Below are 27,763 nucleotides of genomic sequence, written 5' to 3' on the forward strand. Positions count from 1 at the left end.
GAACCTCGACGAAATGCGCCCTGGAGGGGCACTGAAGAAGCTGAAAAACGGGTCCACGTTAATCAGAAGGATGATCGATGGAGCACAAGGTCCGATTGACCGAAAAATAGAGTAAAACTCTTCCAAAAAGTGAAAAACGTAAAAGCTTGAGAGCTAAGCATGAGGATTCCCAATATTTGAACGTGCAGTAAAAATCTGAAGATGGCTGCCAGAGGAGGGGCTTAGGCAGAGGGCAGTCATTGGCTGGGGGCAGTATGACCCAGAGCTCAGTGATTGGTTGTTAGGAGAAAGACAGTTCAGAAATGAAACAAAACAGATTTTTTCTTTTACTGAGGATTCCCAGCCTGACGACAGGGAATATTCATGAGCGTGTGAATCCATGCAAGACCCCATGCTGAAGAATATGTAATACTCCAAACCAACCACTAGATGGCCGACTGTATATAGAACAGCAACTCTCACATTTTGCAATAATGGCCTCTTATAACAGTTTATAAAATGGATGCATCATGTGCTTTTCACTGCATCTTCTGTCATACCTATTTTTATTGCAACATATCTATTTACCTGGCGATGATACTGGTTATTATGCTCCTTGTGTGGACTTGGTCTAGTCTGTTTTTTTCATATTTACCAAAACGCGTATGTACTCTCATACTGTGCCTCAGTTTATTTTTAAGAAATCTCAATAGAAAATACTTAACAGAAAAAAGAATAAGAGGTGGGCGCAAATTTAAATGCAAACAACTCTGTGCCCTCGGATTACATGCATTCTGTGACCTCGGATTACATGCATTCAGTATCAACTTAAGTGGTACTACTTTTTACCTGTTTCCTATTTTTCAAAATCCCAACCATAACACCAAAGAAAGACCTGGGGAAGTTAACGGCTGTAGGGTTCCCCCCAAAAAACCTTGAATGAACTCAAAGTCTGAAGAATCCCACTGCCTTTGTAAGGTCTCTTCTTGAATCAAACAGTTAACACAAGTCATACAACAAAGACAGAATGCGCCCAATACAACATCACAAATATATACCACTGACCAATTATTAAATTGTATTATTAAACTTGCACAATTAGATTAAAACCATATAAAAGCATGTAAACATTATACACATTACATACATCTTGGATAAAAGTGACAAGTGCAATAGAATACAAACAGTGGAATAATTATTGAGATGAAATGTAAATGTAATCTGAACACAGCTAGCTTCCTAGAGCCAGTCTGTTGTGCTTCACTCGAACAGCGTTGCATAACAGTAACGAGCCAATACAAACAATAGCTACTCTTAACCTATCAAACATATATAATTTTAGGCGGATAATTTTTTAGAAAAAGTCCTAAACCAATTTAATAAGCTGATGTAACACGCTGTTAAATATTAGTGTCTTTGGCAACCCAACATGTTTCGTTCTGATACCCTCAACACAAAATCCACAAGAACTTCATCAGGGGACCCACCGTTGCGTACAATAGTCTGCACAATCTTCAGATGCAACAAACTGCTTCAACAAGCAGATGATTGAGACAGATTCTCAAGTGTTCTGTTCAATACATGACAATAATCCATTTGTAACAGCACATGGTCTGGTTAAAGTGTCTCAAAAGTAGCCTTAGTGGAAAAGTGGTGCCGCCCCTCATGCATATCTCACAGACAGAACCCTTTGTTCTCAAAGTTCTGCATCTCGTTTCCTCCGATCCGATTAGGTCGCAACTCGAAATGCAGCTAGGCTCACTCGGTCTCGACCAGCTCTTCCTGGTTGCCCAACCTTGCGCTGAACGGAACCCAGAGTGTCACGTTCAAAATCCCAAGACATAAAATAACTGCAATGCACAAAATTCTGCTAAGGGATAGGTATGCAATCACCCCAAAGCACCAAAACACCTACCACCAATTCCCAATTTATTACTAAGAATAACCCCAGCACAGCCTCAAAGCACTTCTTACAAGATATTCCCAAAGGATCATCCATTCTACACAATACAACAACAACCAACTATAAGATCTTAATAGAGTCTAGACGATTCCAATTTTAAAGAATTACACAAAGGATTCTCTTTAAAGCGATACATCATCATATGCCCCAAAATAAAGACAGTTGTGAACTAACCAAGGAATCCCTTTACCACTGGATTACTGACAGTGCCGACAGAGAACACTTCAGTGGAACTACTTCAATCGAGATTCCCAATAACGAATGAGCAAACCCAGCAAAAACGAAAACAGGAAATAACTGACATGCAGGGGGAGAGATCCCTCATTCTACCTACACTTCATAGAATGTGTTCAGAGACTAGACGTTTGGAGAACTGCATCACAAAGAGGTTCTTAAGTGATCCTATCACAGATCTTTTGGGTCAAAATGCATCTTTTCATTTGCACATAATAGAAGCTACAAACAAATTATGAATTGAAAACATGTTATTCCCAATGTTCAACAGTAGCATTCAAAATACTCACAATGCAAAATCATATCTGGTAGACAACAAACCTGTGCTCCTCTGTAGAGGTTTACCCAACCTCTACTGAGGGGCCCAGCTTTACCATCTGCTTTCCACAGAATTACTGGGTTTTTGAGTTGTAGGGCATGCATGATTTAGTAACTGAAGCGAAATGACCAAGAGTTCTCGAAAGTACTCCAAGGGGTTTCCTTACCTAAATTTAAAGGATCACCTTCCCAACAGGATGAACCCCTCAAAAGGTTTGCTAAAAATAAAGTTTCAACTGCTTACACCAATAAACCTATTAAAACCAACATAGAACTCAAGCTTTCTGTCAGCATGCATAGGCTATGACTTGCCACAACACTCTCATCCAGCATTCAGATACCCCAGTGGATTTGCGACTGAGGAAAATGCCGACTCACCTGTTCAAGCTCAAAGCGGATGAACTCCAATCCGGCAACGAGGGTAAGAAAGAGGGTGAGATGATCATCACTGCACACCAACGCATTCCTGAGTGCCAGAGAGAAGGAAAGATGTGGGTAGCAGATTAATTACTCTCACCAAGTCCCAAACCATGCCCACAACAACCCCATGAGATCAGCAAGCACAGAACACTTTTGCATCCCTCCCACCCCAAGCCATGTCAAGCATGGAGTTCCCCTTCTGAGTGACGAGTACTCACTTGAAGTAGTACTTTTGCAGTAGACTCTGGTTCTCCTGAAACAGACGCAGGTAGCTTTCTAGCGAATTCTCATTGAGGGCTAGGTACAGCCAGGCTCGGCCTAGAACGACAGGAAATTAATGGCATCTTGGTACAGGAAGAGGACTGAATCAGAAGTAACTCCTCCCCCCCCTTCTCTCAGATGCAACCAGCACAAAACGCTAAGATACCCATGTGAGAATGCCCTTCATGCTCCCTCTCAGAATATTCAGATGCAGAGTAGGCTTCCGGCCCTATCTGGCGGTCTGCTCAAATGAAAGGCAGGGGCCCATGTTCCCATTTATGAAAGCATGTAGAAATCTTGCATATCACTTATAAGATCCCTTCAGCATACTTCAAAGCTCTTATGAGAAAGGGATGGAGGAGGGAGGAACAACATGTGTGGTGTTTGTGGGGCACAGAGGGAATAAACAGTGTATGGCACTGTGTTTCAGTTTAGTAATGGAGCATACAGAGAAGTGGGACTAGGCCAGAGAGGGCCCCATGCGTGCAGTTATCCCCCTTTCACCCCTGCCTTTCCACAAACGGGCTCTTAAGTGAAAGGCAGAGATAGCTGGGGGCACTGCCAGGAGAACACCATTCTTTATTTCCAGAGGGAGTCCGGCCTTATGGGATTAAAAGGAAAAAAAAGGTTCGAGGAAGGGCACTTTCCCCCAGGTGCAAAGGCACACGCAGTCCAGAGCAACCAGGCCTAGTTTCCGGAAACCAAGGTATTCCCTAGGCTGTTTGTGTGACTGCACCAGAGAGGCTCCACAGGGTAGAGAGCTCTGTCCAAAAAGGGCAATGATCATGTTTGAGTATCAAGGAGACATGTGAAGGGTGCATGGCACAGAACTGTGCCCATTTTACTTCAAGATAGAGACCATGCTGTGCAAGTAGAGAGAAACAAGCAACAAGCTCCCCAGTCTAGCACTTTCAACAGCAAGGCAGGATGACAGTATGTCATGGGATATAAGGTGGGTGTGGCTTTAAAAAAAACTGAAGAAACCCAACATCCAACCATCTATGTTCCAAGAAATCCTCATTTGGAGAACCCAGACAACATTTTACCCTTAAAAACCATAATTTCCTTGCCCTCTGCGACAGGCCTGCAGCCCAAAACCTCAAAGTTAAAGTTGCACCATAAATATCTCCTCACATTTTTGAAAGGTTGAGCACTGTGCATGTATAGCACAAGCACACCATTCCCCAGCCATGGCAACTTTCTGCACAAACAGCTAAAGCATCCATCCTGGATTCCAGACCATCCCGCCATTACATTTTCAAGGACCCCACACTTACCCCCTGGTCAAGGCTCTGCAAATGAGAACACTTTTGGAAGGTTCACTTTTCACTTATTTTCCAACTAAAAAAATAACTATTTCCATTCTGTGACCCTCCAAGGTAAACCTGCAGCTCAATCCCCTTCAATAGAAAGGGAATGTTGGGTCAGTAGTTTAATGCCAGATGCCCCACAGTACATATTTGAAAGGTTGAAAGAAGTGCATTAGATAACCAAAGCCTGTCGACCCATTTCCTCAGACTGCAGGCGACTCCAACCGTGCTCGTGTTCCATCCAACTGTGCAGCACATAGCTCTCACAAGCCTGAAAACAGGCCAGCGGCCTCAGAAATCTAATGAATCTCTGGCGGTACCTGAAAACATCCACCTGTAAGGCCTGAACTACTTGACTCTACATATGTTTCACCTTACTTCTTAATTGCCACTCTCACTCTATTTCCGGTGTGCTTTCTTTCCAACTAACAACTCAATGTCTCCTCCAAACATTCCATCTATACACCACTCATCCGCTTCACCCCTTTTTCAAATTTAAAATAAACTTCCCCCACACTTTAGGAAGCCTCAAGCTGCAAACTTACTGCGACCCAGGTTTGTAGCGACGTTCTGCAGAACCTCAATCTGCTTGATGGCCTCTTTTCGGGTGAAATGAACTACCAGCACCCAGTATCCGGAAGAGATGTCCTGCAGCCTAAAAGATACAATGATAAAACGTAAGCATCTGTAACTTCTTCACAGGCAATCAATGATCCACAATCTATTCTTTCTATCCTTCATGCATGTTCATGAGACAGGATAGGGTCAGCGTGGCCATTCTTAAATCTTCTTGGAATGTACTAGCAAATTGAAGGCTTGTAGAACGCTGGTAGCAAAATAATTCTATTAAATGCATGAGCATTTAGGTTTCTTTCAAAGGATTATTTTTTCAAAAGCATCCAAGTGCCATCGGACCAAACATGCACATTATTGGCGGCACTAAGGTTACTTGATGGAGCAGGAGGAGATACTCACTCGGAACAGGTCAAGTGATCAACATCATTAACCCTATATAGGACCCATAAGCACACAAGCTCAGAATCAGAGAGGAGACAACCTCAAGATAAACAGGTGGCTCCAGCCTGTACTCCGGACAATCGCCATGTGAGAGGGAACAGCATTGCCATTGTTGGCCAGCCTGTGCCATCTACTACACCACATTCACACAAGACATCTGCCGTTACTGACATTTGCAAGCCATGATCAGGATCACTTCAGCCACTACACACCCCCATTAGAATGGTTCACTCAGAGGAGGAGAGTTTTGCGATTGTAGCTAACGGCCGCAACATTCAGATGTACTTTGAGCAAGGAACTGGTTGAAATAATGCTGGTTCAGGAGACAGTCCATGTCTTACCTTCTACTAAACCCCATTTGTAGCTCATGCAAAATTCCCCTGAAATTGGGTCAAAGCAGGTAGTTGGTTTCCTGTACCATGCCATGCAAAATCGCGGCAGTGCATGGTATAAATCCAAATAACATAACACAGATTGGGCAGGTAGTCTCTTTGAAAAAAAAGAAGGGTGGCGGGTAGGGGTGTCACGGTATTAGTTTTATGACGGTACGATAACCTTCTTGCCAAATGACGGTTTATCATGGTTATTGCGGTATAGCAGGTGGAGTTAAATAATCTTAACAAATATTTTCTAAAAGGTCATAAATTGACAGATTTAGCATCACAAACAAAACCAGGCCCCCAGGGCCAGAATTGGGCTTTTCAACATACTTTCCACTGAAATGCATTGCTTCCACCAAACACAAACACACGTGTGGGGAGGAGGAGGGGGGGGGGGGGTGAGCCCTGCTGCAACTGGCAAAGCAAACTGAATAGCTTTTCTTAAGTGGTCATTTAGGCTTTATGCTCCACCACTGGCTACTGGTGAAGATGAACATGTTGCCATCTTGATAACCTGCATGCCACCGATCAATGGAGGCTGATGGTAGTATACGCTTGTGCGCATATACACACAGACACACACACACTTTACGTTACAGCCTTTAGTTTACTTGCGGGCCAAAAGGTGTTCAGTAATCACGGACATGTTACCCTTTGGTATGGCAGCAGGGAATACCCACAGAGATGAGTGAATTTTGCAGTACGGCTTATTATATGTAAATTCAATGATGGAACCAGGGAAATCCCCCATTGCCATATGTTTAGAGAACATTATCCATTAAAAATATATAAACCCCAAAGCCGCCAACCCAAAGTAAACCCTTTTCCTTCTTGGCACTGTATCTATTCTTCCTATTGCTAACATATTGATTTTGTGTCAGGCACGTGTGGTTTATGGAATGGCATTAAAAACTGCTCCAACTGAAACTACTTGGCAGACGGCACATCCTACAGTGCAAGACCAAGACTGCGCAGCACTTGCTTACTGCAGCCTTTCCAAATCAGATTGAAAAGCACACTATACGGTATGAACGGTATAAATAATGTGATGGTTATTATTGTTCAATTAAGTGGTTCACGGTATCTTTAACGGTATACCGTTATACCGTTACATCCCTAGTGGCGGGGGTTCGAGTTTCCCTTGAACCAGAGAATTTGTATTTTATTTATTTATAAAACGCTCCTGGCCCAAGGGCATCCGTTAAAGAATACCCTGCAAATGAGGAAGTATGCATGTATTGGAGGCAAAGAATGTATCTCTTTAACAGAGATAAAGCAGCCATAACCTTGTGATGGAAAGAGGGATAACCTTGTAACTGAAGACAGGCACGGGACACGTAGACTGAAGGATGGAAGGTGGCACTTTGGAAATGAAGCAGAGGCTTCAAAAGACACCTCTCCTTCAAACAGCACATAGCAAGGAAGATACAAACAGCTTGGTACCAACTTTCTATCCTAGGAAAAATCAAGCTCAAAACACAAATTCAGATCTGCTGTCCCAAGTCTTGGTCCTCTTCCACCAGATTGGTGGCAATGCCCTTTTGGAAGGCCTTCTGGTGACTACTCAGGTACACCTATGATGTGTCCTCCATGCTGCAGCATGACTCACAGGACTCTGTAAATTCGACACATCACCCAGGCTTTCATCGAACTGCACTGGCGCCACCGTTGCAACCAGTATCCTCTTCAAATCCTGCTACATCATCTACAAGGTTGTCACCCTAAAGTCTCCAAGCTATCTCACTGAGAAACTCTGCATCTTTGGAGGTCTACGATCTACCAGAACTAAGAATATGTGCAGACTTGAACTCCACTGGTGCAAGAAGGAAAGAACCAGAAGACAGGCCTTCTCGGTCTACACCTCAAGACACAAACCTCTTCCACATAAACAGCAGACTCACTCCCTCACTTCTACAGTTCAGGAAGGAGCTCAAGACCCTCCTCTTCAAGGGATGGCTCCTGCCCAACACCTAGGTCGACACACCCTCCATCCTACCTGAGACTGGTTGATCTGATCCCCACTGCTTTCTCCCCTCGTAGCTTGTAAAGCTGTTGCTGACAAATTGTCCACTTCCCGCCTCCCCCATTTCTCTGCTCCCCTCACCAAGTTCTTCCCCTTATTATTGTAAAGCACTAAATTGCTTCTCGACGCTCTGTACATGCTCAATAAAGACCCTAATAATAAAAAACCTAATAATAAAAAATAAAGAGGCTATCTAACCACCAAAACAAGGCATGGATTATACTAATGAAGGACAGGAATCATGCTGAAGAAAGTGAAGGCAAGGTTTGCATGTCTCTGTAGATACTTCTCAGGGAGAAGAGCACTGGACATTGGACATCTCTGCACATCATTCATAGTCGAGAGCATGGGCTAGAGAACGTGCTTCTCCCAACATCTTACCCATAATACAATGTGAAGGAAAGCTTTGGCAGGCATGTAGATTTTCCTATCTAGAGTCAGATATCTATACATACCCATAAAGCAGTGCATGGTCAATGTGCTCACACAGCCTTTGCAAGACCTTATCGTGGTTCCGGATAGCAGGGGTCTCATCCTCACACGCAGCAAAGTAACTCTGCAACTGCAAAGAGAACAACAATCTGTCAGATTCAGCAAATTGAAAGAGATGAAGACATTCACCCTTACACTATCAGTGCCTGCCATCAAAGGAAGCAAAGTATCGGAGAAGAGCATGTACCCCCATCAGATGAATAACATGTATGTAACTCTCAAACATGTTATGTACAACTTCTCTGGATGCATGTATGTCCCCAGAATCTAGTTCCAAGGATCCATGTATCAGTGAATCAAGGCCCCGAGCAGACAAGCATGGGCACGATTCTCAAGAGTAATTGAAGGTGACAATGTCATCCAGATTTGCACAGCCACTATCTGAACACATATTTAGGTTGTGATTTAACAGTAGTCTAGGGCTCAAGAGGCATATTAGGGATACCCAAATATGTTCTCCAATATGATACAGATTGTACCTTGACCCAAGCTCAAACAGTTTCAGACATGACAAGCTCAGTCTCATCATGACTGACCTTTGACGAGATCAGTCTCCTACAAATAGCAATTTGTGACCCTGTTCTTACTAAGGCCTGCCTCTAGAAGAGACTAAAATAACGGAAAAGTGAGGTCATTGGATTGCCCATGCTAGCTAGGTGGTGTTCTTCAAGCTAGACAGGTTATAGACTGAAAGAAATTAACTAAAATACTGAGTCTTCCCCAAGTCCCATCACAAGTTACCAAGTCCAGTCTGAACACAACTAGCGAGATGGGTGATCTATTCTGCAAACAGTCTACAATTAATACAGTGTTTTAGCCCTGTGTTCACATATGGACAGTGCATTCTCACACATCTGCACAGGCATCAACAGCACCTCAGACACTAACCAGCTACACCCATACTGGCCTCTTGGTGGGCACCAGCACCCACAAGGCAGCCAAGGTATTCCCAGTGCTAGGCAGGATAACCGAGGCTGGAGGGCAACAACACACAGCTCATCTTACTTTCCATTTTATGTAGGCTTGTGATGGGTTGCCTAGTAAGGTGGCAATGTCTCTGAAAATATTGCAACTCTTTCACATTGGGTAGTTTAAAAATCCAAAGTATTGGCAGTCGGTGGCAACAGATGGTGTTGTGTGGGTTCCATGTCATTTCATCGATGGATTTCTTTTCGATGGGTTTTTTAACAAACAATTATCAAAAAACCTCAGAATTTTATTTTTTGATTTTTTTTCTCTATTGCTGCCCCCCCCCCCCTTATATTTTCCAATGAGTTTTTTCATTGAAAGATGTTCATAAATAAAACATCGAAAAAAAGTGTGGATGAAAGGATGTTGTACCATTGTGTTGAGCCGAGAGCAGTAGGACGACTGCTGTTTTTACTTTTCACTGAGGAGGAGCTACATAACCAAAGGCGCAAAGTGTTGGCTCTAAGTGTTGACAGTCAGCGGCAGACTACAAGACTTGTGGAGGCGTCGGCAGCAGGGTTCTGTTAAACAATCACGGGTACCCTCTGTCGGTTAAGACTATATCTTTTGTATTAAATTGGACGACACGCTTTGCCACCGTTCTGTGCTATATCCTGCAAGAACTGTTTACCTAGAAAGTTGCCACCCGGCACAGACATGGCATACACTTACACACTCCGAAGTAAGGTTCCCTCTTGGTCAATCCGGTCCAGGCCTGGTAGAGCTCGGGAGATCCCCCACCTTAGCGCCCCTCCACAAACAATGCTTTAGCCTTCTGTGCAGGTATTGCTCCTGCACGAACTTGGTCCACAGCACCCCAGACCCCCACCTTCTGCGCAAAGTAAGTGATGGCTGAACTGTCCCATTGCCTCCTCCACCTACCACCTTGAACCGTGCCTCTTCTCCCTGGACCTCCTCCTTTTTCTCTTCACTGCACTCTGTTCTACAATTGATAAACTCATTCAAGCTGTGATTCTTCCTTTCCCTCTTGCATCCATTTTGTGCACTGCATTGTGATCCTTTTTTTCAATCGAATCTAGGTGGGTGTGCTTTACATCGTGCATCCATTGTGTGCACTACATTGCAATTGTGCTCAACATCTTGCATCCGTTTTGTGCATTGTGATCCTTCCGTTTTTTTTTTTTTTTATCCGTCACCCCACCTATTGCTCTGCTTTTGTATTTGTGCCCTCCTTAACCTCTAGGCTGCCTTGAGTAAGGGCCAAGACTGCAGTGCAGGCCCGCCCGCCCCCCTTGTCTTTTCCTTCTCTCATCTATCCTCTGCTACTGAGATGGCACTCACCGTCTCTCCAATCTTCTGTAACTGCTACACTATCACCTATCCGCCCCCACCCTCTCTCGCAAAATCTGGACGGAAAAAGCACAAAAAAAAAACATCCTGGGTGCAAATCCTGGCCTTCCCATAACAGGCACCTAGGTCAGTGCCTCTTCCAGAGAGATCTTCACCAATATCCTCTTCTCGGTCCTCTCCCCAGAACAAGCGAATTCTCATCTCTACCCTCTCCCCTTTCACATCCTCTCCCATCAATGGTGGCACCAAGTGAGAAGTCCTGTTGGCAGGCTTCTTCTCATCATGCTGCATCATTAATCTCTACCACACTGGCACTATCCTGGTTCAGGCTTCTCAAGCCAACCTCCTTCTTAGACCGGATCCTGCCGTTTCTTAACAACTTTCTTCCTTCCTTCCTTCCTTCCTTCTCCTGTCTCTCATCCTACCACTCTCTCTGCCCCCCGCAACCCCTCTGAATGGAGTACCACGCCCCTGTACTCCACCTCAGAAAACCTTCAAAGGCAGAGACCATCTCCACATGGTGACTCTTCGCCCGCTCAGGCAACGAACACTCTGCTGACATCTGCCTCCTTCTTGAAGACACGGACCTTGACATTCTGGCTCTTACTGAGACATGGTTCAATGCCAGCTCAGTCACTGCTTTGGACTCCCTCCTACCTGACGGCTTTAGGATCATCTCCAAGCCGCGACCTCGCTGTGCTGGCGGTGAGGTTGACTTAATCTTCCCTGAGTGGGTTTATTTTTCCATTTTACGCACTCATCTCTACTCTTCCTTTGAGAGCCTTGTATGCAAGTTGGTAATCTCTCCCTCCTCCACACTGACCATAGCTACCATTCGCCGGCCTCCGGGTGCTACCTCCCTGTTCCTCTCTGATTGGGCTGATTTCTGTTTGTCTTTACCTTCAACCTCATTCAACCTGCTCCTCTTGGGTGACTAACATCTGTAGGCAAGGGGGGGGGGTCTTTTGGACCACTCCTCCCCTACACATGCCTTCACATCCAATTGGACTCCCCTGGCACAGCATCCACTCTTTTCATTGACCTATGCACCTCTCTAACCCTCTACATTCTCCCTTCTGGTCCAACCCACTCTGCTGGACTCACTCTGCATGCCCTCATCCACTCTGACCTCCCACTCCGACCTCCTCTGGTCACCCCTCTCTCTCGGTCAGACCACTCTTCTCTCCTCCGACCTGGGTCCCTGAGGCCCTCTGACTGCACCACCAAAAGCCATGCCCGATGAAACGAGTGTCAGCTGCTGCCTTCTCTTCCTCCTTAACCCCCCTCCTTTACCTCCAACTCAGACTGTACCACTGACACTGCTCTCAGCAACTTCCACCTGTCCATCATCAACACCCTTGACATTCTTTCCCCAGTCATGATGGGGAAAGAATGTCAAACCCTGAAACCCGCCTCCAAGCGCAACACATGGTACAACTCCGATCATGCAAACCTGAAACAAAAGTGCAGAGCTGCAGAACGAAAGTGGCAACCTTCAGGGTCACCCTCTGAAACTGGCCTGCTCCAAAGGCAATACACACTCTCTATCCGTGCCAAGAGAAGGGCCTGCATTTCGGTATGGGTATCTGGCACATCCAACAACACCTCTGAACTTTTAAAAATCTGCAGGGAGGGAGCACCTTCGATCGGCATGTCTGCCTAAGAGCTCCCGCCTGGCCCAATGCGCCGTTCGCCAAAAGTGCCGCTTCCAGAGCCCGGAATCGAAGCTTCTGATGGGGGAAACCCTTCTGCGGCTACCACTCGAGTGGGTCCCAGCTCGGACGCTGATCCGACCTAATGCGGTCCCTCTCACACCGGGACCCACTCGGCGGTAAAATGGCCGCTGCATCCCCAAGGCCTGGAGACCTTCCATGAGGGGGAGAGGCTGGCATAACATAGCTGCCTAAATCCGCTGAAACTGCCGATGTAACTTCAGCCTGCTCGCCGCTCTGCCGTAGGCTGCCTCTGCACCCATCGAAACACCTACAAGCCAGGACTACTGTGACCCTACCCCGGCACTCTTCGCAGCGGATCCCCCGCGGCAGTCATAGGAGGACCCACTCATCTTCACCCACCCGGCTCCCGCGGGTCTCCCACCCAGCTCCACTGTCTCCTGTGCAGCAACAACTCAGCACTGCCAAAAAGCCGTCGGAGCCGCCAGGAGAGCTCAGCCCGCCCGTCGCTCCGCCACGGGCGATCGCTGCACCCGCAGTGTGTTCCGCCATCCAGACCTGCTGCAGGGGGGGGCCCAGGATCAAAGCTGGCCTCCGCTGGCTGAGCCCCAATCACCTGCACCCGCCCGGCTCCCGCAGGGCTCCCTCTCGGAGTCGCTGACTCCTGCAGCGTGAAAATCTGAACGCACAGGGGGAGGCTCAGTGTGCGCCCGCCCGGATCACTCCAGGAGCAGCTTCCCTCAGCCCCGCCCCGAGGCGGGCGCCTGGGCCCCCACTTTCCCCATTAACGCCTGCTGCATCGGCGGGAGTCCCGTGGTGCGGAGACGAGCGCAGCGGCCTTCCAGTAGGGCCACCTCAAGCAGATCATACCGGCACATCAAAGCAGAGCCCAGAAAGTAAAGCAAAGTCCAGGGACGAACACAGCGGGCTCCCAGCCGGGCCTGCCTCAAGCAGCAGACCCCGGCCCATCAAAGCAGAGGAGTGATACTCTACCGGTTGACAATCCGGGTCCCCAGCACTACCAGTGACTCTAACCCTGCGGGCCTGCGGGGGCTACTGTTCCAGCCACCCGTCCAGGCTGTTTCCAACATGCTGGGGCCTCCTCCCCGCACCCTACCATCCGCCCAACACCCGCAGACCTCCCCCCCCCTGGGGGACCCCGACCTGAAACCTCTAGCAGATGGGGAGCTGCACGGGTCTCCTGCACGAGCTCCGACATTAAGCAACCCACAGGGACCCACCCGGCCACATCACCATGGGAGCCGGCCCATCCAGGAATACAGCGCCCAGCTCGGGCCACCCACTTAATTACCCGCAACGTGAGCGCTGAGGAATCCACAACCTCGAAGCTGTGTCCTGGTGAGGGGGTACCCTCCCGGAGCAGAGGAACCGCACAGCACCTGCCACTTGCAATCGCCAGAAGCCACATCACATCAGCTCCAGGGATATGAGGTGAGGAGTCGGGAGGGGAATGTAGCCGGTACTGACTCATGTGGGTCCCCAGAGTTGGTGCCCGCAAGCAAATTGGCCCCAGTAACCAAGTAACAATTGACAGCAGAGCCCGTTTGGCCTGAACCCACGCCAACATATCCTCCCCACAACCCAATCACCTCACCATGGAGCATACCGTGACACGCCTTAGCCGGCAATAGCCATATCGGGGGGTGGAAGATCAGCGCCAGGCCCGCAACTGAGCACACAAAGGAGAAGCAGAAATATCTAAACAGAAGCAAAGCCATATAGATTCACCGTCGACAAAAAATGTCTAAAAGCGGGAAGACAGCCAAACAAACAGACATTGCCACCCTCATGGCTACCTCAGCCACTGAAAGGTCTAGAAAGATGGATCCGCCGGAGGACTCCAGCAAGAATAGTGCTCCCACATCGGCTGTACCAGAGCTCAACCCATCACAAGTAGCCACTAAAGCCGATCTTCAAGACCTATTGTCGGCACTTACTAGGGAAATCCAAAAAAACGCTGAAGTCACTAAGAAAATCAACTCCTTGGACAAAAGGGTGGGGAGGGGGGGGGGTGGGGAGTAGAACACCGAACTACCGAACTGGAATCAGAGGTCTGCGACCAAAGATTTGAAAATGAGCACAAGGACAGAATAGCCGCCCTCGAGGCGAGATGCAACACTCTGAAAGCAAAACAGGATGACTTAGAAAACCGATCACGAAGGAACAACATCCGAGTTCGAGGAATCCCATCCTCTATCCCAGAAGCAGACCTGAAATCCTACATATCAGAGCTCTTTCGATTCATAATTACCCTACCGGACAACTCACCCCTAGAGTTAGACCGGGTGCCCAGAACAATCCCGAGGAAAACATCTACATTCCCCCCAGATGTTCTGGTGAGGATACATTTTTTCCAAGTAAAGGAGGATATAATGCATGAAGCAAGGCAAATGCGCCAAATTACCTTCCAGGGATCTACAATTTCATTATACCAGGACCTGGCTAACTCAACTCTACAAAAACGGAAAACTATGCAGCCACTAACAGTGTGGCTACGCGAAAAGAAAATCCCATACCACTGGGGCTTCCCCACTTCAGTAAGATTCATATGGGAGGGATCCCAGAGACTAATTCTATCAATGAAAGAAGCGGAGAAACTTATGGGCCAGAGGAGAACAGAAGGGGACTCCGAATCCGAAAAAACAAACCACCCTCGCCAGGACAAATCTCTGGGAGGTGAATGGACAAAAACCAGCAGACGGCGCAGACTCCGGGCCCCCCCTAAGAGAGACAGCGACATGGGAGGAGTACCCTTCAATGGCGCCAGGGATCTCTGGCCCTCAATCCTCAAACATCGTTCACTCAGGATCGACAACGAGGCAACCTCTGAGAGAGAAAGTTACACACCAGCATTCGAACAAAGCAAGAGCAATGACTAAGCTCTACCAAATTTCATTTTCGGCTGCCCATTTGGCCAACATCAAGCGTATTGGTGCCACCAGTTTCCCAGTGGCAGTAGGACAACGTTTCTCCTACCAGCTCAAAGTTGGGAGGGGGATGAGGAGGGGGGTGAAAGGGGTCTTAAAAGAACAAATCTAAAGTCTGGGACTTAAATCATCTCAAGTTCTGTCCTTTCGTTCAGCATCACAACATGCAATAACAACAACAAGAAAAATACCATTTCAATACAACCACAGAGCCCGCTTACTAACTTTACAGATCCAGGTGGGGGAGGAAATATGAGGCATACTGAACACAAAAGAGTAGGTGACGGCTGATACAAACGAAATAAGAATCCTATCCTGGAACATCCAAGGGATGAACTCACCAAGAAAGCGCAGATCAGTGGAACACCGGCTGGATCAACTATCCGGAGACACTGTTACTTCAAGAAACCCATCTATTACAAGAAGACAAACACCGCATAAGATTCAAGAGATATAAGAAAGCCTATTTCGCCACAGCAGGGAAGAAAAGGGGGGTAGCGATATTACTAAGTGACAGAGTCCTGCTGTCAAAGATCACAATAAGAAGAGATCCAGAGGGCAGCTTGCTCTTACTCAAAGGCCTCTTCGAAGAGCTTCCCATCACAATTGTCACAATCTACAGTCCCAACACATCTCAAACTAGCTTTATCGCGGACCTTCTTCCAACCATCTTAGCTTTTCGCGAAGGCCACTTGATCATCGGTTAGGATTTTAACTCCATGCCAAACCCACAGCTGGACAAAACTCTCCCCCCACAAACGCAGAATTCACATAGGCTCTATCCCTAGCTAAACTGTTCAGAGAAACAGAGACCGTCGATGCCTGGAGACTAATGACAATTCACGAGACTACACGCATTACTCCAATGTTCACAAGGGATATTCAAGAATAGACTTTATTCTAATCTCCGGAGTGTTGTTCCCATGCGTAAACAATGCAGAAATCCATAGCTGCATGATCTCTGATCACGCTCCAGTCTCCGTGAATCTAGCCATATCAGACCAAAGAAACCCTATTGAGAGGTATTAGAAATTAAACGACTCCCCATTACTAGATGTAAGCATCAGAACAGAAGTGGAGGACACAATAATCAACTACTTTAAAGAGAACACTACGGAGACCTCCCCTATCAACGTCATCTGGGACGCAATGAAGGCGGTAGTCAGAGGCTCGCTGATCGGGGCAGGAGCGGAACAGAGAAGAATATCAAACATTGCAACAACTAAGCTGGAAAAAGAAATGGTCCAACTAGAAGCTGAATTGAAAGCACGCTACACCAGAAAAGTAAAAAGATCCCTGAGAAAGGCTAAAATAGCTCTAGAAGTGCATTGTGCTGACCGAACAGCCAAATCATTATCATATACAAAACAGTTCTATTACAGCAAAGGGAACAAAGCAAATAAAGTACTAGCGCAGAAGCTAAAAACGATCCACGGCCAGAACAACATTCTCAAGCTATGAGGTGAAGATGGGAAGCTGCACTACTCAGAGATAGATAAAATCAATGAACTGATGAGGCATCATAAATCTATAATGTCCGGAGATCCTACGGTTCTAGACAATCTGCCGGAATACCCGAGTGCTATATCCCCCCAAAGCTCAACCCAGCTGGAATCCGTGGAAGCCCCCCATCAATATTGAAGAAATTATCGAATCCATCAAAACCCTCAAATCCACCGCTCATGGACCAGATGGCCTCGCCGCAAACTTTTACAAAAAATTTGCCAGAATTTTAGCACCCCAGATGGCCGCCTTATTTAACTCCTTCCTGTCCGCAAGATCCGTCACTAGATCAATGGCCGAGTCGATCGCAGTCCTGCTACATAAACCCGGGAAGGATCCCGAATTATCCGACTCTTACCGCCCGATATCACTCCTGAACAATGACGGCAAGATTTTCGCCAAAGTACTAGCCAGGAGACTGGGTCCGGTCCTCCTGTTCTTAATTAACCAAGATCAAACAGGGTTTATCCCGGGAAGAGGGACCCACGACAACATTAGGCGAACAATAAATATAATTGAAAGCGCCCACAAAATGAAGGTAGGGTTGGCCGTGATCTCATTAGATGCCCACAAAGCCTTCGACCGGGTAGACTGGGGTGACATTCAAGCGGTTCTCAAACATTTTGGCTTTGGCCCCAACTTTACCACTTGGATGATAGCTAATTATCAAGTTCCCACAACGCAACTGCGGGTCAATGGCACCAGGTCAGGACATATACACATATCTAGGGGCACCAGACAGGGTTGCCCACTTTCACCCCTGGTTTTCGCCTTGTCTATGGAGCCCTTTGCTGCTAGAATTAGACAGAATGGGAGTATAAAGGGGATAACAGTGGGAGACCAAGAATACAAAAACGCGTTATACACAGATCTATTAATCACAGCATCAAACTTAGCAACATCCCTGGGAGCACTTTGGGAGGAAATTAGGCAATGCGGGGCCCCATCAGGATTCAGGGTGAACCTATCCAAGTCCTCAGCCTTAGCCATCAATCTCTCCACACAAGAGAGAGATTCCCTAACCCCCCTGTCACCAATCCCATGGGCTAAGGGTGCAATTGAATATCTCGGGGTCCAAATCACAAAAGACCCAACACGGTTGTACTCAAGCAACATCCCGCAATTAATCTGTGACCTGCAAAACGACCTTAAAAGGTGGAAACAGCATGAAATCTCTTGGTTCGGGCGAATTACCGCCGTCAAAATGAACCTGAGTCCCAGATGGCTGTACCACTGCGCAGCACTACCAATACATGTCCCAGGCCCAGCCCTAAAAGCTCTACAAAAGAAAATACTAGAATTTGTATGGGGAGGGGAAAAAACCCCGAATTAACAAACTAATTATGCTGAGGGTGGAAAGCACAGGGGGGGCTGGGAGTGCCAGACATTGCTAGATACACCCTAGCCGCTCAATTATCACACGCATTCTCCTAGGTGCAAGAAACAGACCCCCCGAAAATGGACGCAAATCGAAGAATTCTGGTGTCCGGTCCCATTATCTGATCTCCCACACCTACCAAACATAAAGCCACAGGCAAATAGCGGTCCCCTATCAGCCACGACTGTAACAGTCCATTGCTGGAAAGCTGCAGCTCGGAAATGGGGCATACGGAGCGCCTTGGGACCCCTGAGCCCGTGTCTGGAATAACCCTGACTTCTCACCGGGAAGGCCCCCGCTGAATTTTCAAGCCTGAATAGAGGGTGGGCTGGGTAAAATTAGCATTTTTTTTTAGAAGAGGCCTCACCCATCACGTTCGAGAGGTGCAAAATAAAATTTGGAGTGGGGGAGCGTGAAAGATTCCACTATACCCAAATCAGGCACTGGATGTCCCACAGGATAACCCGAGAAAAATGCTCTAGAGAACTGACAGCGCTGGAGCTCTCTTTAACAACACCAACAAGTAGGGGTAGGACCTCGATCATCTACCGCCTCCTAGACAGGTCAGACCCCGCCAAAAAAAAAAAAAAAAGAAGAAAAAAGATATATGCTAGAGTGGGAAAAGGACCTAGGGCGAGAAATAGCGGGGGAAGAATGGGGGAAAATATGGGTCAGATTGCACAAAAGCTTGCAATGCATCACGAAAAGGGAAGGGGGTTATGAACTTTGCTATAGACATTATATCAACCCCAACCCAAATTCACAAAGCCAACCCGGATATCCCTGGAACCTGTTGGCGTGGTTGCCCATTCCCCGGATCATTATTTCACTTGCTTTGGTCCTGCCCAAAGGCAGAGGCATACTGGAAAGAAATCTTAAAACATATTAAAGAAATCACCGGTCTCTCCATACCCTGGGACCCAGGAATTGTCCTGTTGGGCGAAACTGGAAACGGGGCATTTCCGATCTCAGGGCAAATACCCCGCCTATGCACGCACCTACTGCTAGTGGCAAAAATCGCAATGGCCCGATTGTGGAAAGACGAAGGCGGCCCTTCGATAGCTCTATGGTGGTCCAAATGTTGGGACATAGCAGTAGCCGAGTAAATCATGGCAATGCGAGCAGGTTCCCTGAACAGAACCCTGAACATATGGGACCCATTTATGGACTACGCGGCTAAATTCCTATCCCTCACAAAGAGACCCCCACTCACCAGATGGCTCCAATGTAGCCCACTTTATTGAACCCTGGATCTCACTCAAAACACGTCAAAGACAAGGTTCACACCCATTTATGAACAATATGGACCATCAATTATGGCAATAAGGCCAGCAATAGTCCCCTCAACCCACAAACATTTCGAGAGACTGTGAAATAATTCATAATTATTGCATTGTTGTAATTGTTATATTGCTTTGAAAAAACCACTAAAATGTTATGAAAAAAAAATACAAAATCTGCAGGGAACTAACTAACCCTTCCGAGGTCGTCTCCTCCCCTATTCCTTCTCAGGCCCTCTGCAACGCAGTGGCCTCTCACTTCACCACCAAAACTGATGACTTACTGAACAGCCTTGCTACTCACCCTCCCAACCCATCCCTCACCCGCTTGCCTCCCTTGGTCACTCACCCACCTCCTTCTCCCTTATCCCACCTGAAGAAGTCATCAGAGTTGTCTGCTCCATGAAGGTCTCTTCCAAACAGGTTTCCCCCTGCTCATCCAGAACCATCAAGGACAACATTGGCTCTCTTGCTACTGCACTCGCTGATCTCTGCAACCACTCCTTTGCTACTGGTTCTTTCCCCTGCCTCCTCAAGCACACCCTTGTGCACCCCCTTCTTAAAAATAAATAAATAAATTAATTTAAAAAAAAAAAAACCTTCAGCAGACCCCACCTGTCCAGCCAACTACCACCCTATCTCCATCACCCCCTTCCCGGGGAAACTGCTAGAGAAGTTGGCCTTGCCCAACTGAACTTGTCGGTGGTCTCCACAACTATCAATCTGGATTCAGAGACACGGAAACTGCTCTTCTAAACACCCCTGAAGAACTGATTCCAAATCCCCAGCTGTCCTCTTCCTTCTTGAGCTCTCCTCTGCCTTTGACAGTCAACCACTCATTCTTCATACAAAGGCTCCATGACACCCTTGGAATCTCAGAGCGGGCACTGGACTGGCTAACCTCTTTCCCAAGTGACCACCCCTCCCAAGTCATCCTGGGCACCTTCTCCTCTCCTACTTCCTCCTCCACCTGTGGTGTACCCCAGGGCTCTATCCTTTCGCCTTGACTCTTTAACATGTACATTACTCAGCTGGCACTCCTCATCTCGTCCTCCTCCCCCCCAACTTCCAGTGTTATGAAGACGATACACAACTCTTCTTCAAACTTCCTGCTGACACTGTTGCACCTTCGTTCATCCCAGACTGCCAATCTGCCGTCAAGGCCTGGTGCACTTGCAATGATTGCTGCCTCAATGAAAGCAAAACGGACATAGTTTCCATTGTGACCTCTGCTCCTGACTTCTTCCCTTCACTCTGGCCGTCCTCCATGGGCTCTCCTCGTGCTCCTTCTCTAGCCAGAAACCTTGGAGTCATCTCCGACTCCTCTTTCCTTCCTCCCTCACACTCAGAACATTACATTGCCAAGAGGTCCCACTTTCAGCTCTTCCTTCTCAAAGGAATTCTACCTTTTCTTACCTTCCCCCAGTAGCTCAATGTTGCCCGAGTCCTGGTTTTCTCTAGGCTGGACTTTTGCAATAGCCTCCTTCTGAATCTACCTTCTTCCACTCTGCAACCACTCCAGCTAATCCAGAATAAGGCAGCAAGAATTATCCTTGGCCTCAAGCCCAGGGACGGCATCTCTCCTGCATTAAAAAAGTCTTCACTGGCACCCGGTTGCCTCACAGATTAAATTCAAATCCCACTGTATCATCCACAAGGCTGCCTGGGGTCGGGGACCACACTAACTGCAACCCTCTATTACTAAATATTCCCCCTCTAGACCTCTGCACTCCTCTGGCACGAACTCTGTGTAAAGCATTTCGCTAAACAAAGGGCAGGAGGTCGACCACTTTCTTTCCTCAGCTGGCTCCCTTCTTTAGAAAAGACCCCCACCCCCCCCCAGCTTCCCTCCCTCTTCTTCTTCTTGAGCAGGTCTTTCTTAAATTCCAGAAGCTCCTCAAAACGTTCCTCTTTACCTCCTCCTTCTCTCCTCTGCTAATCTCACAGTTGCTGGTTTCGTGTTCAGGGCCTGTAGGCGTCCTCGGGGCCCTAACCTCCCACACCAAATCGCCTCCAGCTTCTGTCTATCCTCAGCACTTACTTTGGCACACCCTCCATCCTGGAGGCTTGCAGACCTGCATTTACCATACATTGCACTTCACTGGTTGCTCACCCATGAGCACCCCAGCACCTATCCCATTCCCCCTCCCTCCTGCACTTGCACATTCTGAACTCACAAGGCAAAGTAGGTTTGTCTCCCTCCCACCCACGCACTATTTAAAAAAAATATATATTTTAACTTCTCATCCCCATGTCCTCTCCCTGTTGCCCTGTGGGCGCTTTGAAACAGAATTTACTTGCTGTATAAGTGCCTAACAAGCGTACAATAAATAAAATACATTACTGGCAATTTGCTACGAGATTTGGCAACTGCTCATGAAAGATTGCCTGACATGATGTGATGGGGGAAGCCTCGAATTAACTTCTGTCAATTTTCCCCGACGATTGAGACACCCATGGGGCGGGAGAGAAAAGCAGCATGCTTATTTGAATCCGATTTGCAAACCATGCTTGGATCTCAGGCATGCTCCACCCCATGTGTAAAAAAAAAAATTTTTAAAAATAATTACTACATATTTTCATAAATCAAACCACCACTATCCAGGGGGCCAGAAACAGGATGGATTGCCAAAATGTTACTCCCGATACTGCAATACTAGCAGGCATTTTAAATCTTGACATTGATATGATCAATGGAGTCAATCAAATTAATCCAGCTAAGGATACATGTCCAGAGAGAACCAAACCAGATTTTACTCCAGGCTGTGACATTACAAAAGGACCCACTAAGGTCTTGGCTCCCAAAAAAGAATGAGAATAAGATGAATACAGCTGACCCTATGGTAATTGCATCAATATTAATTCCAGAAACGGAGGATAGAGAGGCCGAGGAGGTCCAAGTAGAATCAGGAGCAAGACCCGGCAAAGAGAAAATGGTATATTCGCTGATCCCGATTAACTCTTCAACGTCATACATGACCTCCGATTCAAGCGACTGGCCATGCCTGCCTCATTTCAAGTGTGGAGGAAAAGACGGGAAGAGGGTTTCGAGGGGGAGCAGGCAAGGCACACATTGGGGGGTGTTAATGATCCCTCGTCCTCTACTACGACACTAAACGATGCACTACTTTCATTTATGAAGCTGTACGAATCCATTGATGGGGAAATTAATGACTACACAACCTTATTAACCACTGTTGTAGCTAAGCTGGCATGGATGGAGGGCTTGATGACCTCTAAAGTGATAACCAGGCCACCACAAACAAGAGAAAGAAAGATGGCAGACACAAAAGTACTGGGTGATTGAAACCGGGGTGCATTCACCTAGGATATGATATATGATACGATATGGCATAATAACGCGCCTATACACAAGTGTTTTGGAATCACCAGTGGAGCTACTGCCCTGTGTCAGGGAGGAGGTTGTAAGTATACACCAGGAGCCTTTTGGGCTGATCAATTTACAACCCTAAGTGCAAGATTAAGCTTTGAGCCCTGTAATCAGTGCTCCAGATAAGATTTTGATGTGCAAGTATTTTACTCTCTATTTTTTAGAGTTGGGAGTAAAAAAAATTGGGGCAGTAAAATATAAGTCCAATTCCCAATGGGAGTATTTTTGGAAGCCAGTAAAAAAAGGTTTTAACTGGAAAATTGAACGTTTTGTAATAAAAATGATTTCTTTTGACCTAGTTTTGCCATGCATATTAAAAGAGGCATGTTTACCCCTGCGCATCAGGCAGTAATAATAGTAGTTTCTTTCTGTGCAACTACGTACACAACTCCTCGTAACATATCCATAAGTTCCTATGTGCCAGTTTGTTAATTTTCTTTGGGGGGGGGATTTTTACTCCCTATTTTTATTGTGGACTATTTGGCTATTTTTAGGGAGTAAAAGTGACCAATAACACTCCTTACCTGTAGGGCTGCTTGTAATAGAGGCTATTAAGGACATTCAAGTGATGGACATGGATCTGGGAGAGTATAATTATCCCATTTTCAACCATGCAGAGAGAATAAAACACAAGGCTATGCCTGTAAAGCAAGTGTAAAAAAACAAAACATGTAATTGGATTGCGGAAACCCAGAAATGCTGGCTCTTGGAAACTCTTAGGAGCTTTACAAAATACACTCAGATGGAAGGAAAGTGCTCTCTAAATCATGCATCCTTACTATGCCTCTACTCAACCTCAGTGAGTAGTGCCCCAGGCTTATGGACATTAGAGATAGATAAAGATGAAATTCGATCTCTTATGAAAAGTAGTAAGTCCAGAGCCCCTTGCCCGGATGGACTGTAATTCGATAATCAAGGCCCATATATACTTTTCCGTGGAGGTCCTCTTCACCATTTATGTGCAGATTTTGAAACTGCAACAGTTGCCTTGGTCTTGGCAGGAAGCCATTCTGATCCCCATTTTTAAAAAGGGTGATAGGTCTATAATTCATAAGATTTGCCTTATCACCCTTTTAGATGATCCTAGAAATATATTTGCCTCAATTGTCCTAGGACAACTAGGAGAATGGTCTAGGAATCGGGGTGTGTTAGACATCCATCAAGCTGATTCTGTTAAGGGGATAGGAACCTCGCTCAAAGGCCTAATCTTAAATCTCCTAATGGTCAGCATTTTGGGTGGTGGAAAAACCAAAATGTATGCCTTTATTGATTTCCAGTCGGCATTCAATAGTGTAGATCGGCAGCGATTGTGGGATAATCCGCGGACCTAACAGTTATGTTGCGTCGCAGTCACATGTTCTTCCCAGCACCTCCGGGGACATCATTACCCGTTGTTTGGATTATCAAGGTACTGCTTTTACTTCACATGACCATATCAATACCTAACTGTTCATCCTCTGATGGCTCCCAATCAGACTGCCGGCTAACATATCCATATACAAATCCCAATCTCACCTATCCACAGCTTACTGATACTTCCACTGCTACTGACCTGGGCCTCTGGAATGCTAGGTCTCTTTGCAATAAGACTTATGCAGTGTTGGACCTTTTTCTACGTTTGCGTTTTCACTTTCTCTGCATTACCGAAACTTGGATTTTTCCCCACAACTCAACTGTAGCTGCCTCTCTTACCTCTTCCCCGTCTTCTTTCGCCCATGTCCCTGAGCCAACGGTCGCAGTGGCGGCATTGGTATAGTTTATTGCTCCACTTACTTATCTATTCCTTCTCTTATTCCCATACCGGATTCTTCTTCTTTTGAGTTTATAAGATTTTCACTGCTCCACATGCCAGCTCTTTTCTTATTGTTTACCGCCAACCTGGCCCACTTCTGTCATTTTGTGAGGATATTGACCATCTTCTCCATCATATTTTACCTAGTCCTACTCCACTTGTTCTACTTGGACACTTTAATCTTCATCTTTCCTCGATTCACCTAGCTTCTCCCTTTCTTTCTATCCTTGACTTACATCTACTGTCTCTACTTCCTACTCCTCTCACTCATATCTCTGGCTCGTCTCTTGACTTGATTTTTATTTGTACCTTCACTGCCTCATCTGTATCTGCTCTACCAGTTTATTTATCTGATCATTCTCTACATATCGTCTCCTGGTTACTCCTCCTATCGCCCTTATTTCCTCCTCACCCAAAACATTCTTCCTACGCATCTTTAACTTGTTGCTCTTTCACGATACTTGCATTAATACTCTTCCTTCTCCTACAAACTTTTCTACTCATACAGCGGACAAGGCCACGTCCGCCCTTTCTTTATCTTTTTCCTCAAGCCTCGACCAACTCTATCCTCTCTCCCCCTTTCAGCCCACCCGCAAACCTGCCCAACCATGGCTTTCTTCCCATCTTTGTTCTATGTGGTGTCTCCTCCGTCGTCTGGAAAGGGGCTGGCTCAAACTCCGATCCCCTGCCACTCACTCTACTTATTTCTCTGATCACGCTCTCTACGATGACTATTAACTCTGCTAAACGCACTTACTTCTCTGACCTTCTTTATAGTCAATAGGGTCACCCTCTGCGTCCTTCAGATTTTAACCTCTCTGTCTGATCCCTCTATTAACTCAACTTTATCGACGTCTGATTTAGCAAATTTTTTGCTCTTCCAAATTTCATTCCTTATGCCAGGATATTCTAACCTCATCCTCTTCTAACTCTTCTCCCCCACTCCTTCCAACCTCATTTCTAATTTTGCTCCCGTTTCTGATGTATTACTTTTGTTGGCTAAAACTCACCCTACAACCGCCCCTATTCCATCTATACTCATTCCTAAAGTCTACCCACTCTATGTACCATTTCTTGTTTCAAATATTTGCCTTTCTACGTCTACTTTTCCTTCTGCTTTCAACAGGCAATTATTATTCCTATTCTAAAAAAAAAAAACTACGGCCAATCCTCTTCTTGTCTCAAATTTCTGTCCTATTTCTCTTCTACCTTATCTATCTAAGCTTCTGGGGCTCCTGCCATATTCACAGATCTCATTGTTTGTTACTGGTCTATCTCTTCTTCCCCCCTTTCAGTCTGGCTTTCGTCCCCGTCACTCTACTCTCAAAGACGCTTAAATCTGCTTCAATCATTTGTGGAGGACAACCATTTGAAAATAAATGTCATTAAATCAAGCATTATGGTCCTTAAATTAGCCGCCTCCAACAAGGCTATTCAATATAAATGCAACATTTCTAATGAGGTGGTGGAGTGTGTGGAGTTGTACAAAGATCTTGGATTTTATATGAGCACCATCCCTAGAGATCTCCTTAATGTGTCAGCTCTAAGACTAAGAGCGGAAGCACTGGCTGCGCAGGATCTCGCAATCCATAAGAAGTACGGAGGCTTGTCTGTTGTGAGAAACCTGGTGGCATCCTCACATTTACTCCCCTACCATGCTTTGGTCAGGTGGCCAGGGAAGGGCCATTCCTTTTGGATACCAACTCTGGGGGCGGACAAGTCTCTGGGGGCGGACAAGCAAGGGAGGATCACATGAGTGGCGGGTCCTTGGGGAGTGGAAGAGGATGCCGAAGGGCGAGACATGGTATCCCCATTTTCCAATTGTGACTTACCTTACGCTCCGTCAGCTTTTGCAGGATATGTTATCCCTATCCTACCTTTCCCCTTGAAATCTGGCCAAGTACTAAGAAGAGGAAGACAGCCCCTAGAGTAAAGCAGATTACACATAGAAAAAAAACACTTTAGTACTGGGACGAAGAAGAGGGGTCCTGAAAGCTACAGAGCTGCAGGTCAAACATGTCACAATAATTGATTGAATTGGTGTCTGGCAAGTCAGGCAGAGAAGGCCAAGTACTCGCACCTGAATCCTCTTGACGGGGCCGAGGTATATAAAAGGTGGAGCACACAACAGAGTTAGTCAGCAGCTAGGAGAGAAAGATGGTGGCTGTGTGGCTGAGTCCAGCAGAGGATCCCTTTTTGTGTGGAGGCTGCCGTGTTGAGACTCGGACCAGAGCCAGGTCGCCAGCAGAGATCCCAGGAGGCTTGCAATTGTAATTGGTTATTTATAACACGCAGAGGTTTCCAAGCGCAGACCCGGGGATTGAAGCTGTGTTGCTCTGCGTCTCTTGCTTCCAAGGCGAGCGCTTTGCCCCTTAGCTATCCTCCCGAGACTAATGAGGCTCAAGGCAAGTGGGCCATATGGTGGTCATTGCAGTGTGATCGCATGCGGTCGGCACGCTTTTGACAGCCTGCATTTTGACAGAATAGCAAGGTTTAGTAGTGTGTAAAGGAGAGAAGGAGAGAAGGAGAGAGATCTGATGCCATGTTAGCCACTTCAGTTCGGTTTTCACCGTTTGCTGAGCTTAAGTGCGGTTTTCGATCGGTGCCAGAATTCCCATGTGCTGTTGTGGCTGGTTATGTGTTGTTTGTCTGTTGTTGCAATGTGGTGAAGTGCGTGCGGATTGCTGTGCAGAGAGGTGGTTGTGTGAGTTTCTGTATGTCGAGTAAGCGGAAATTAGAAATTTTAAAGGTACGGTTAACATGGTTTTCAAGTATTTGTCAATTTCTTACCACTTTGTCTTTGCGTTTCTGCACCCAACGTCTATGGCTATCCTGTGTGCTTGGTACTCGACTTTGATTGCCCAATTGGCAGACATGCTGCATAATGGGAGCTCTCTTTTGTGTGACCCCAGTGGATCGTGCATTTAGCTTATTTCCGCTACTTCCCCCTGCCCATGAGTAGTTTTGGTCACAGGACTTGTCCATTATTGTCCATCCTGTTGGTTGTCCCCACCTATCCAAGTCCCCTTTAGAATTGGTGACGTGTCGGCCTGGGTGGCTGGTGCGCGCCCACCCCCCACTTTTATAATGGAGGGGCAGGTTAGGGATTATGGTTTCCTAC

At 46.6% G+C, this 27,763-nt stretch overlaps 1 protein-coding gene across 2 annotated transcripts in view; it reads right to left on the minus strand.

Moving 5' to 3' along the window:
• PLEKHM2 (pleckstrin homology and RUN domain containing M2) overlaps window positions 1-27,763 on the minus strand; it is a 775,621-nt gene that overhangs the window by 510,135 nt on the left and 237,723 nt on the right. For both annotated transcript variants that reach the window (XM_069610321.1, XM_069610320.1), the window contains exons 2-5: window positions 8,361-8,467; window positions 5,031-5,140; window positions 3,133-3,232; window positions 2,873-2,960 (exon numbers count right to left, since the gene is read on the minus strand). In XM_069610321.1, the coding sequence (XP_069466422.1) occupies window positions 2,873-2,960; window positions 3,133-3,232; window positions 5,031-5,140; window positions 8,361-8,467 (405 nt within the window). The remainder of the gene's footprint in view (window positions 1-2,872; window positions 2,961-3,132; window positions 3,233-5,030; window positions 5,141-8,360; window positions 8,468-27,763) is intronic.

Source organism: Ambystoma mexicanum, chromosome 8 (assembly GCF_040938575.1).
Source record: "Ambystoma mexicanum isolate Mex_15411 chromosome 8, UKY_AmexF1_1, whole genome shotgun sequence".
Classification (NCBI taxonomy): Eukaryota; Metazoa; Chordata; class Amphibia; order Caudata; family Ambystomatidae; genus Ambystoma; species Ambystoma mexicanum.